This window comes from Choristoneura fumiferana, chromosome Z (assembly GCF_025370935.1).
Source record: "Choristoneura fumiferana chromosome Z, NRCan_CFum_1, whole genome shotgun sequence".
NCBI classification, from domain to species: Eukaryota; Metazoa; Arthropoda; class Insecta; order Lepidoptera; family Tortricidae; genus Choristoneura; species Choristoneura fumiferana.
The window spans coordinates 24,560,695-24,574,856 of NC_133472.1; the positions used below are offsets into that span (position 1 = coordinate 24,560,695).

Below are 14,162 nucleotides of genomic sequence, written 5' to 3' on the forward strand. Positions count from 1 at the left end.
CTTTGGCAGATTTATGAAATGTCAACATGACATTAGTAGCACAAAGGTTCCACCCTGGTACGCGATTCAGTTTCTTTGACTGTACATACCTATGTACACTCGAACCAACTGAATCGTGATTCGTGACCCACTGTAGAATATTTTCGCAGAAAAAGTCAGTGACTCCCATTGCTTGACAAGGGAATTTATTATGACGCTTACTGTGAGAACGTTCTACGGTGGATCAGGAATCAAATGGTTCGATCGTACATTTTCATTCATCGATGTCTTCGCAATGAATTAAATCCTTTTTAACTCGCTCTCCTCCGCCTCACGTACACGCGGTCTACGTTCGTGCGACACAATTTGTTATATCATTTTCAAAGGGCCGGCAACGCATCCGTAACTCAACCTATGCTATGGATGTCCATGGGCGGTGGTGATTGCTTTCTATAACGTGACCCGCCTGCTCGTGTGCCCCCTCTTATAAATAAATAAATAAATTCAATGCAGTCAGTCTAATATGTTTACACTTTACTACCTTTGTCATGCAGGGAACATTTTATAAAATTAAATATTATTTTTACAGGTGGTAGGACCTTGTGCTAGGTCCGCCTGGATTGCTACCACCATCTTGCTCGCTAATCCTGCCGTAAAGCAGCAGTGTTTGCACTGTTGTGTTTCGGCGTGGAGAGTAAGACAGCCGGTGAAATTACTGGCACTTGAGTTATACCATCTTAGGTCTCTAGGTTGGCAACGCATATGCAATACTCCAGATGTTTATGGGCGGTGGTGGTCTCTTACCATCAGGAGACTCACTTGCCCGTTTGCCATCCAGTCGAATAAAAAAAAACTGACGGTACCTTGTCTATATTCTGCTGATACTAACTGACGTTGTTAAACACAAGAAGAGATACGAGACATGTGAAGAGAGCTTAGAATCTCTAGACAAACCACACGCAGAAAAGACTTATAGCACCCACCCACCTTCAGAGTAGTTCAGCATAGCACAAGACACCAAACTATAAATTTGTACAATAGCCTACCTAAAGACCTATAAATAATGTTAGCATTTTCAAACATCGCCTCAGAGATTTTCTTTTGAAGATGTGTTATTATGATGTAAGTGAATTCATAGGTAATAATAATTAATATTAAGAAGCATGTTCCAAATTCCCTAGTCAGCATTATAATATTTTTAAATTACAAAGTTAAATAAGTACCTAGTAGTCTAAAACTAAAGTAAGTAATAAGTGCAATTTACTCGTAGTTATCCCTAATCTTATCAAAAAAGTTGTTGCTATTATAATGTTGACTTTCGTTTGTTTTCTTTTTGTTGTTGTTTTTTTTTCAGTTTATTTTAATTAGTGTCTGGATACCTGTAAGTGGTCCCAAAGTGGATCAAATTTTATGGTACCTATTGTTAATTTGTGTGCTAGAATTAAGTGTTGGTTGTGTTCATAATATGCTGTAATATACATGTCATGTTTATAGGTATATATTGTCCGACACGATGTAAATTGTTATGGAAATAAATATACTGAATACCGAATATGCCTTCTGATAATTTTAAACAAAAGTTAAAACACGTAGTGTTGTTATTTGTAAACAAGTAGTGTGTTGCAGCAGCCGCCGAGTCGCGTTGCTCCGAAGACGAAGGGCTACGGTAGCCCGAAACATGTTCGGGCTAAACTCGATTTAAGACGTGAGTTATCCGGGTCAATATATTTAATATGAGTGAGTCTCACGATAGTTGTATGCTCAAAAAAGTGTAAACATAATAATGTCTTTGACCTCGACCGTACGTGGTTCGTTTTAGGGTTCCGTACCTCAAAACGATAAAAAGGAGCCTTATAGAATACTTTGTCGTCCGTCCGTCTGTCAAGACCCTTTAGCTTATTAATAACGTGGAGTAGAGTAGTTAACTTTAATTCGAGGTTGACTTAGATTAGTAAAAGTCAGTATTAATAAACAAGAAGTAAGGAAAGAGTAAGCTAATCCAGGCTTAGTCTCGGACTAAAACTTAATCCTTGGTGATGCCTAGTTTAACGATGGAGTAATATTGGAGTAACCTAACTTTTCTGTTTCGATTGATGGTTGTAGTTTGCCTGTGGATTTATTTGAAATTTATTGTAGTAAATTTATTTACCTAACTACTATTTTTGCATGCATATAGCATAGTATAGCATGGATTATTATGCCGATGATTTGCATGTCGTGCAAGAGCTTGAAGAACTCGAGGAATTAGAACAGGAGGTGGTTAGGCATGTAAAATTATACAAAGTCCGCAAAAATCCTTTCGAGCTTTCAGGACACGAATTTAAAACTAAATACCGATTTAGTCGTGATACTGCCAATTTCATAGTTGATATGGTGAAAAATAAGTTAGCAGGTGATGCGAGAGGTGGTCACATACCGCCTCATATCAAAGTCTTAACTGCCATAAGAGTCTGGGGCCGTGATATCTTCGTTTTTACTAAATTATTTTTAACGTGTATTTACTTAACATGCGATCTTTATTCAACAGTTTCAGTTTCATTCAGTATTATTCCCGTAATAACAAACAATGATGTTGAAGTGACTGTAGGGCTACTACTAAACTCGAAAATCGAAGTTCGTATCATACCGTCCCTCTCGCTCTCGTATTAAATAGTATAAGTGTCAGAGGGACCGCACGACACGAACTTCAAGTTTCGATTTTCGTAGTAGCCCTGCTGTTTTCAAAAGGCTGACAATCTATGCTGACAATGCAAATATACATGTTCTGGTGGCCAGCGTCGGAACTAATTACCGCTACACTTACACTATTGTGACTATAACAAGAGTGAGCGAGATACATTACAAAACAGCGCCATGCTGGGCCGCATGTTTTAATTGGTTACTTTCTACTTCGGATGTGGGTTCATACCACAGATTAAAGACATTTCTTGTTTTTTTTCTATGTTTCATTCCTCCTTCATTCAATGACTCATTCTTTTATTTTTTTCTCACGCTGGGTTGCCATTGTTTACGTCATAGTCTAGGCTTAAGAAATGTTTAACTAATACCTCGCTAGTCCATGTTTATTAATACAAATTTTAAAACTGACTTAATACTTATTTAGTCAAGGAGTAACTAGTCCAAGTGTAAGTTCGGATTAAATTCGAATTAGATGTTTTTTATTAATAAGGCTATTTATCTTCGGAACCAAAAACTCAAGTCTACAGTCAACGCAAATACAGTCATTATCACTGGTATGTTTCTATACAAATTGCCTTACCTAATCGAAAAAATTATAGGGTACTTGGGGCTGTCCTAGAAACATGAAATTGTGTATGAAGGTAGCTTTTATAGCACAATCTCCTATGCTAACACTGGATATTCATTAATTTGTATTTACAAAGTTGTGCGGAACCCTCGGTGCGCGAGTCTGGCTCGCACGTGGCCGGTTTTTCTTTGGAAGCGGGTGTGCTAATTTTTACTATGAGAATGAATTCGAAGAAAACGATTTTCGTGGAAGTGTAGAAGGGAGGGTGGGTTCTGCATGAAGACATACATATGCGTCAAACGCACGTAGCTGTTGCGCACGTGTTGTAGCCGAGAAGCCAGTTAAAAAGGCTGTAGCTTATTGATACGAACCACGTACCAACCAAATCCAGCGTACTTAACGCCTGCACTTAATCTATTTCATTGAATATCTTCACAGAATTGTCTCTTTTTCGTTTGTTGACATGGTAGAAGATTCTTCAGTTTCCAGGTTATCTAGTAGAAGTATAGGACGTCTAAAATATAATCGAAAATGTCATGCAATTCTACAGCCCATTCATAAAATAATGTGACCACGAAAATTTAGGCGGTTGAAACGCTCCAATAATTACCCAGAAACATTAAATTTTACACGGGTGTTACTTATGCGCAACGAAATAGAAGATTACGATGTAGGTTTTGAAAATTCAGTAAAATCCTAAGATATAAATTCGACTGCCAGATCGAATGGTTTAATAGGTACGCGAGCAAAGCCACGGGGAAATGCAAGTGAAATATATAAACCTCAGCAAAGACAAAAAAAGCGTCAACCATTTTTAAATATTTTTATTGTAATGCATTATTTGGTATTACGACCTATTACTTATACAAAATTATTTACGCTATCGTAATAAAAACAGAACATTTGGTGTTTCAATTTTAATTTGACATAAAGAACGAACACTCAATAAATGTTAAAACAAATGAAAAAGAGCTTATTTATTACGTTTCAGAAATAAATACTACCACTCCTAAGACTTGAACGCGTAATGAAGTACTGCTTAAATTAAACCTAGACGTTTCGATTACACTCAATTTTGTACCTTACCTCAGTCTACTCATTACCATGACCACTGGAATGAGGCCGAAACGTTGAGATATTTTATACATTATTTCATTCAGTAATAGGGATTTTGACTCCACCAATCAACTGACGTACTTTTTATGAGCTGTCAAAACACAATTCTCCCCACCTGATTCTCCCATAGGGTTTGAATGGAAATAGCAACATATTATTATGAGTCACTTGTTCGCCAACTCAATCAACTAGTTATTTATTTGTTTTAAAGCAACAAAAATCTAATTTTGCAGTTAATCGAAAATTAATCTGGTTTTCAGGGCTGAAATAAAGCGTTTTTTACTGGAGTCGTGTCTTCGAGTTATTTTTTAGTGGTGTCAACATCCCTATTAAGCCGGAGGAGTGACAGTTTAACTAAGTGTTGAATAAATATTGATTTATTAAAAGAACAATGTTTATTTGCTATAGCTATATCTCATTGCGCGCCTTCTGCGGTGTCCCTTCCCTTCCTTACCAGTAGGCGTCTAGTTACTAGACTCTATAATACAGTGCTAAAGGAGCGCTACGATGCTACGTTATGTCTGTGTACGTATTATATGACATGAGGCCATTTTATGTTCAGTTCGATTTAATTCAATGGACAATCTTTATTTAAGGACTCCAGACAAATGCACACAACCAAAATAAACATTTGCTGACCGTCTACCCATTTTCCACTTTAAATGGTTCTAACTAGCCTGATGCGGTTAAATTATTGACTAAAGGTGCCATTTTGTCCCGTAGCCATCAGATATTTCGGAGCCGCCAAGGTGGTCAAAATTATCGGCACGTGCACTCTATTATTAAGGTATTAGAGTTCATGTTTAGATATTTGTGATCACCAGGGGTCGGACAAAAAGTGCGGATGACGTAAAAATTACGTTACCTTGCACACAAGATGATGTTTTTATCTAAAATGTTTAATATTAAGATCTTATTGTATTATTATTATTATTTCAAGCAATAAATGAATTTATTTTATTTATTTAAACTTCCGTGTGACATGTAGTAACAAAGTAGCATTAATGAAGTAACAAAATAATCGTAAATAAATCAATGGAATTCAGTGAATAAAATAAATTTCATATCGTTTAATAAAGAGGTTAATAAATGATAAGTGATAATTGTTCATGAAAATCAAAAATACTATTTGAAATCATCCTAACCTTAGCCGCTCCTAAATATCGATATTTATACCGACCTTTATTTATTATTTGTCACACCATACTGAGATTACTGTGGGCCTCTAAGCAGCACCAAGATAATAGTACTTAATAGTATAAGCGTTGATGTTGCCACCACCCAGTGCTTAGGTGGTCTTTCTGTCAACGAGCCAAATCTTCTGCGTTTATTTCATTTGATTTGTCCTACATTCATAATCGTTCGTTCAGCGCGCATCGTGTATGATCTAAAAATAATATCTCATTAATGCTTTCTAATGTATTTCAGCATCATTAATAATATACTTAAATAACAATATTGAAATACGCAAGATATAACAACAAACTATATCATTCCTCGAAATATTCTGGTTTTCAGTTTATATATAATCAGAATCTCGAAAACGGCTCCAACGATTTCGATGAAATTTGGTATTTAGGGGTTTTCGGGGTTGACAAATCGATCTAGCTTGGTCTTATCTGTGGGAAAAAGCTTACTATCGAGTTTTAGCCCGAGAAAAGCTCCGTCGCCCAGGTACTGTTAATAATCCGCAGACATACATCATAACATCATGATGCTGTTGCACAAAATTGACGTAATGTCGTTTCGCCAATACGATGGGTAATTTGATATGAATGATGATTTTGAAATTATTGCACATTCTTAGTTAGTCGTAGATGAGTAGTTACATAGAGATTCAACGGTTCACTTAATTGTTATCTCTGCCAAATAATCTTTAAAAGTAATTAAAAATAAACACATTATCGGACTAATGAAATTAGAGAAAATAAATGTTCATCATAATCCAAGCTATTATTAAAAGCTCGAAGGATTTTTTCTCCAAATTGATGCACAAAACGCGTTCCTAATTAGTAGTAAGTATAAAAAATATAATAGTTATATGAAGAAAAAAAAAGTGAAATTTGACACGAGCACTATTGTCTAGGAGCTACAAAGATAAAAATTTCGGAATCTTTACTTATGAGTTATGAGGTTACTTTAGGTCATCAATAAATCCTCACAAATGATTCAAATAACTGTAAATATGTTATTTACAACTTAAATTTTACAATCTGTAAAAGTTGTACAGTTTGATAGACAAATACGTGTCAGATAAATTATTCTTATTAAAATTGTTTATATGGATGGACGGTGGTTTTTTTTATAAGAATTAAACATATCCAATAAGTAATCTTCCATTATTTATTGTATAATAAAATATGATTTGCATGATTTAATACTATACGGATTTATTTCAATGTGTAACTTTGTCATACATACAAACAAATTATAGCTATCAAATCTGTGGTGTTACGTTTGCTTGAGGAACTATCGATATTATTTTAACAATTAGGTCACATCATGGACTTCATCGTTGAGCCTCATTGGGGCCTTCCAATATTGAGGAGACAATTATTTTGTTGATTTTGTTACTTAGTAAAATTGTTAGCAATTTTAATACGCCAACGTTTATCGGTCGCACATTTTTTAATGTCTGTGGTTGTACTAAAAACCACAATTTAGGAAGTCTAGACAGACTTCCTATTCCCCTATCTTCACTCGTATCGCTGACTTCCCCCGCCAGTTCCATATAAAATGTATTTAGAAGAATCAACTACGTTCACCATTATACTATCTAATATCATGATGGTCCCTCACTAGGGTTACCGATTGCAAGTACCTAAACCCAGACATCCTCAATGGGACAACGCGAAGCTAACTTTAATCTATTTCAACGAGATAAATATTAATCAATTCCTTCAATTACATTATACATATTATACTATAACACTAAAATTTATAATCATCTTACCTAACACTGTAGTCCAATATGATAACATTCATTTTTCTAATTAACAATCCATTATTTTACATGCTCAGCCAGCTTAACATTATTATCTTTTCAAGAAACTCACATTTTTGAGACGTGTAAACGCTTAACTCTAGACGGGGTTATCATTTGTGCGTATGGATATTTAATTAGTTATTGCTATTACACATACGGAGCTCATATTAAATTGCATATTAGTATAAACAAGAAACTTCATTAGTTGGAATGCTCGAGTCGTCAATCGTCATTGTCACTAAACAATGAACCTAGCGTACTCTAGGCACTGGCTAGCATACGAACCAGCAGAGTCTACATACCATTATACTGATTATAACCGTACTCAGCAAAATCACCACTGTAACATGTATTTATTAAACTTATGATTAAATTATAATTAAATATACATATTTAAACAAACTAATAATAATTAGTGCCAAAATTGGAGTAAAATATACATATAAAAATATCTATATAAATCACATTTAAAATTTCAGTTGCTATTTCTGAAAGAACTTACAGAGAATCCTTAAATAAATTATACCACCGCAATACAAGGTTTTAAGGCAAAATGTTGAAAAAATAGGCACGTTTTGATGTTATGTTAACTGGAAGATCCTGAGAATTACGAAGGAAGGCAATAATGTTTTTTTGCACAGCACAAAAACACGATTAGTTGATTTTGGCTAAAAATACCTTCTAGAAACACTAGCTAGATGTTCGGTTTATTATAAAATTTTATGAGGTATGTTAATAGAATATACTTTAACGTTTATATTCTACATTCGTAGAAAAGTTTTTTTTTATGATTGTTATTTTTATAACTTATAACAAATTACATCTGATTTGTCACATACGTCAATATTCCAAGGCGCCAGCGCAGCCCATTTCCGATCGTATGTTTGCATATTTACGTGTTGGTGTACAGCCGTAGGCTTGCGGCGCTCAATTCATTCTTTCCCATCTAAGCCACCCCTCGCGTTGTTTGGTTTGTTTTCATTATACTTTGGGGCCCTCGCCCACGGCGACTTTTTATAGCAATGCTGTCGCGCGTTTTGTAAATGCTCGACAGCATCGCTACTAACGTTAGTCGCATTGGCAACGCGCTACAGAAGCGATGCCAACGCGCTACCGCATCGCGACTGTATCGATGCGAACGCGCGACAGCATCGCTACAAAAAGTCGCCGAGGGCGAGCGGCCTTAGCGCCTTTACCATGTAAATTGTTAATGTGTGGGTGTCGAAGCATGTGAAAAGGAAAATTATTTTAATAGAATTCTAGTAATATTTTTTCCGAAAAGTGTTTTGATAATATATTAGTGGGTTCATGACCAAATGAAATTGACAGGGCGCTGATTCTTGCAGCCATTGAAAAGGAAATCTATAGAAAGTTTGTACTGTTTATGAAAACGATACAGATCTATTAAATAATGTTTTTCCATATTGTTCATTTTAGCTTAGCTTCAGTAAACTTTGGTAAACTAGTTGAGATAGCAAGATAAATACGAACATTTCCGACAAAACACGATGGAAAAACATTATTCTCTACATCTGTACTAAAACTTTACATACGAAATTGTGCCATTTTAAGCATTTTACGTCAAAAGTGCGATTGTTGCGACGAAAGTGGTACTACCATATTTTTATGGTCTAGGGGGCAAACGAGCAAACGGATCGCCTGATGGTAAACGATTACCGTCGCCCATGGACACTTGCAACACCAGAAGAGTCACAAGTGCGTTAACGGCCTTTTAGGTAGGAGTACGCTCTTTTTTTGAAAGCTTGAAGGTCATATCGGTCTACTACTTCTATGTTGTCATCGTCATCATTTAGGTCGAACTGAATGTCTACAGGGTTACTAGGTATAATTAATCTACAAAAGAGCACCCTTAAGATAGACTTCAATTACTTATTAGTAATTTAGCTGTAATCAACTTTACAATACTTCGTCAACTTATAACAAACAAGTTGGATTGGCTGTTATCTTTACTTTGGAAGAATCAAGACAATGAGTAACATTAATGTAATTTCAGACCAGATTCAGGTTGTTAATCTTGTACAAATAATTTTGATTAATTTACTACAAAATTACAGTACTAGTTAAATCATGAATAATGTTACAATTATTACTAACTAAGTTATAATTCATTTTGAGTACACTGATTGATTACATATTATTATATAGTTTGGCCTTTAAAATAATAGCACAGACCACAAGAAATGCAAACAAGTATATTTCTTGTAGATTAGATAGATATTCGAGTACCACAAATAGTAAATAACGTGTAGATAGCTTCATGATTATGATAAAATTTTAAAGATACCATGAGTAATACGTTGTTTTTGACACAATATATCATAAATAACAAGAATTCATACCTATGTCGATACGGGTTGGCTTGACAAATCTAATAAGGCATCTAACAGTGGAAAAAGTTCAGTTCTTGAAACATCTGTGAATGCCCTGTAAATATTGAGGTGCTTATTTTTTTCCACTTGATCCTCCTTTGTTAGCTCGATCTTGTAACGGAATCTGAAACATTTGACAGTGATTTTATAAATCTATTAAGTTCAACATATGTAGCATGCAAGTTGGCCATTTTAACGATTTTACCGCATAACTTAAAGATTCATCCGAACTAGTGCATTTAACATAAACATAAGTCTAAAAGCACGTTACGTATACACAGACAAGCGTTGACACGCAAGTGCACGCTATGCAGTTTTTTTTTCATATACGAGGGCTGATTGATAAGTATCCGAAATAGACAAGAAAAACGTGTGTTCCTTCACTTTTAACTTCTATAACTTTTTAACAGACAACTAAATTTTTTCGTTATATATAATGCGTTTTAAAGCAAAGAATGATCTTGGATGACGTTTCTTTAACCCTTTGACCATTATTTTTTTATAGCAATGAATCGAGAACTCTAACGATACGCACAGTATGGTTTTTTATGATTTTTGATAAAGAGAAATATATATATCATTTCGGGGTTTCCGAATTATAAGACGGCAATATGTTTGCCGCTATCAGCCAAGGGCAGTAAGTGACAAGACCGTCATGTCAGTTTGCTGGGGGAACTGCGGGTGGCATGAAGTATCGAATATGAATAAATTAAAAACCAATAGAATGATAAGAAATAATTAAAATCTTTATTTAACTTATTTAACTTAAAACTGAATTGTTTCAAATAAATAACCGGCCAAGAGCATGTCGGGCCATGCTTAGTCCGGGTTCCGTAGCTGCCCGACCTTAATTGAAAACGTGAAAATCTTCTAGCTAACATGGCTAATTCAGCAAAAAAATAGCTTAGCGAAGCTACGTTTTTTTTTATTCGATTGGATGGAAAACGAGCAAGTGGGTCTCCTGATGGTAAGAGATCACCGCCGCCCATAAACATCTGCAACACCAGGGGTATTGCAAGTGCGTTGCCAACCTAGAGGCCTAAGATGGGATACCTCAAGTGCCAGTAATTTCACCGGCTGTCTTACTCTCCACGCCGAAACACAACAGTGCAAGCACTGCTGCTTTACGGCAGGATTAGCAAGCAAGATGGTGGTAGCAATCCGGGTGGACCTTGCACAAGGTCCTACAACCTGCAAAATACGATAAGAGTACGGAGCATCAATGAACGAATTCATCTGAATAACGAACGAAGTATCCACTACTTTTCTGCAACCTAAAACTACATGTCTGTCTGTCAGTTTGCGATAGACTCAAAAAAACATTCGACTTTATTCTTATTCTCCCTAAAGATTTGTTTATTCTATTTATAATTTGTTTAATATGTAGGTATTGTATATTATTCCCAAGTAAGTATTGTTATCCCAGCAAAACTGTGGATAGGTTGCTAGCATGTAATAAATTGAAATATTGAATTAAGCTATTGCTCCATATAAAATCAAGAACAATAGTAGCTTAACCTACCCTTTCCTTCAATAACCACCAGACACTTAACGGATAGTGGCAAATATATTGCCGTCTTCATTTTTTTAAATTACAAATAAAAGTTTTTTTTTTTTCATTAAAACCCCCCAAACCACCAAACTTATCGCCAAACTTGTTTCTGAAACTAGAGAATTGTAACTATCGGATAAATCCAGCAAAGAAAGAAAAGAAAATTTTATTTACAAACATTTTTGAACATGAAACTACCGTGAGACTCACTCATATTAAATATAATGACCCGGATAACTCACGTCTTAAATCGCGTGTTGCAGCAGCCGCTCAGTCGCGTTGCTCCGACGACGAAGGGCTACGGATTAGCCCGAAACATGTCGAGCTAAACTCGATTTAAGACGTGAGTTATCAGGGTCATTATATTTAATACAAACATTTTAGTTCAAATGTAGGCAATGGTTAAAAATCTAATCATTTAACAAGGGATGGAACAACTTTTAACGGCTTTCTTTTTATTTGTAGATTAGTACGAGTATATTCTCTTATGCGAAACAAAATTTATATTAACTAACACTGATGTATTAAACTGTTAACTAACAACAATTTCATTCAGAAAAAAAATGACTGAGTGGTATGACGGCAAATATCTTGCCGTTACCCACTAAAGGGTTAAAACATTTATTATTATTGTTCAATGTTATTCCGGATTCTTTCCAACCATACTAAGCAAACATTAAACAAAGAGTTCTTGGTTGATTGCTTTAACTGATCGGTGGTTCAGAGCAAAAAAAAATAGACTCAATCAAAAGCCAATTTTCCGTTGTCCTTCTTTGCAACGAGCCCGTAGGATTATCATCTCCCAGTATATTTTGCAAACTAAGCAATTCCATTTCCCATGGATCATTTTCTCCAATTGACTAACACACACTTCTAATTTCTGATGTTCCGATATTCGAAAATATCAGGTAAATACATGTGCTTGACAACTGCAAACTACTGCTACCATTACATCGATGAAGTATAAAGTAAAGGACTACATATTTAATTACAGTGGCTCTTTGGTCCTCCATCCGGCCAGCTTGCGCTCGCATGAGGAGCGCAAAGAAGTCGTCGTCGGGCACAGTCTTTGGCCGCTCTTCGGGCTTCGGTCGCGGAAGCTCGGAGCGCTGGTCTTCTAAGCGGGAGCCCTACAACACAAACAAATAAATATCAATTACCGCTTTGAACATGCAAATAGTTTAATTTCAGAACCAGCAATGTACGAGGGTACTAACCTGAACGCGAGCAATCATGTCGAGAAAGTCGTCTTCGGGTTTGGCACTAGTAGTCTGTTGCGGTCTGAGTCCTGGTAAGGAAGCACCCTTGCTCTCTGAGGTAAGCTTATTTGGCGCCGGGCGCAGTTCTGCGCGCTGGGAGTCCATGCGCTCCGACTGCAGATCCGTTATCATATCCAGCATGGCATCATTAGGGCTGGAAAAGAAAATTGTATTGTCCATAATTATAAAATTGACACGGGCGTAAAGAAACGATTACTTTATTGTCTAGTTATGCGTGACAATATTGAGTTTAAACTAGAAATATTATTTAATAAATAGTATCTATGTATATTTTTAACACAGAATACAACAGATTTATAATGTTATTTAATGTAAAGACTTACATCACAAGTTTTTACACAACTACATTTTTAATACAGAATCGGAATTAATTAATAGCCATGATATAATCATTGATTTTATAATACTTAATAATAGATTTGAAATTTGTATCTGTTAGAACGGTAATATTATTTAGAATAATTTAGGTAAATTATAAAAAATGCAATTTTCAGAAGCGACTTTATATAGCCAGTCTGTAACATGGAACGTTAAGCTTTCCTGTGTTTGCTTTTTATTCTGGCTTATCAACGTTAGTGGAAAAATTACATATCGTCACTTCTTTGAAAAAATCTCGTATCTCAAATCAATACGTCAACAAAATTTAACCTACGACGTAATGGTCATAAAGTGCACCCAGAACAATTATGCATTTTGAGATATGAGTTTTTTTAAGTAGTGACGATATATTTTACCGTAAATACATAATTATTTCAAATATGTACATATAGCGACGAGGGGGAATACGTTTCTTTAAAAAAAGAACTTAAAGGTTCACGTGTCCCTATGTTATTATAAATCATTCTTATTGCCTACTTTTGTAAAATTTGACTTCATGTCTGCAGCAGATCCATATAAAACAAAACCAAAATAAAAACAAAAGTTAGTGTTAGTACATACTTCAAAGTATCCTCGGGATTATTGGCTGTCATTACTTATTGACAAAATAAGCAGTGTTAAGCAGAACAAAGGCTAGTCGCAGCTGATCTGTCGCTCGGGTGACATTGAAATAACGCGCAAGTACAACTGCTACTTATTGTGCATTCGACTCGCTCGCTGTTTGCCGTTACACTGTGTTTACTTTACAAGCACCTAGACACTAGATTCTAGTGTTTCGTGTAAACGGAAATCGGTATTGTGAGGCAATGGATATATGTATGTTTGAAATATAACAAACATTTGAGATTCTAAAATTGCCGAAATGCATCTTAGTTCATGTAGTGAATTATTTTATTCTTAACCGATTTAAAAAAAAGGAGGAGGTTATCAATTCGGTTGTATTTTTTTTATGTTTGTTACCTCAGAACTCCGTCATTTATGAACCAACTTGATTTTTTTTTTCGTTCGTCTAGTAATGCTTTCAATTAGGTCCCATAAGCGACAAATCAGGATCTGATGGTTGGATCCTAAGTAAATTGAGGGAACTCTTCAAATATTGTAGGAACGCCTATGGTAATTTCGATATATTTAGGAGTAACTCGCGCATTTTCTCGTGAAACTATCATTTGGTGAAGTGGAACTGATGATGAAGACCAAATTTGACCAATGGAGCGACTACTCAATAACAAGTACT

The 14,162-nt window shown here is 35.3% G+C and overlaps 1 protein-coding gene across 2 annotated transcripts in view; it reads right to left on the reverse strand.

Moving 5' to 3' along the window:
• Positions 1–4,035: 4,035 nt before the first annotated feature.
• Positions 4,036–14,162, reverse strand: part of pins (G-protein-signaling modulator pins) — a 33,803-nt gene continuing 23,676 nt past the window's right edge. Inside the window, exons 8-11 of one of the 2 annotated variants that reach the window (XR_012451773.1) lie at positions 12,488–12,683; positions 12,263–12,400; positions 9,689–9,842; positions 4,036–5,729 (exon numbers count right to left, since the gene is read on the reverse strand). Coding sequence is in view for 1 of the 2 variants with exons in the window: in XM_074093227.1 (XP_073949328.1) it covers positions 9,792–9,842; positions 12,263–12,400; positions 12,488–12,683 (385 nt within the window). In the remaining variant the exon portion in view is untranslated. Of the gene's footprint in view, positions 5,730–6,667; positions 9,843–12,262; positions 12,401–12,487; positions 12,684–14,162 lie in introns of those variants that run through there. The other variant, XM_074093227.1, reaches the window with a different exon arrangement.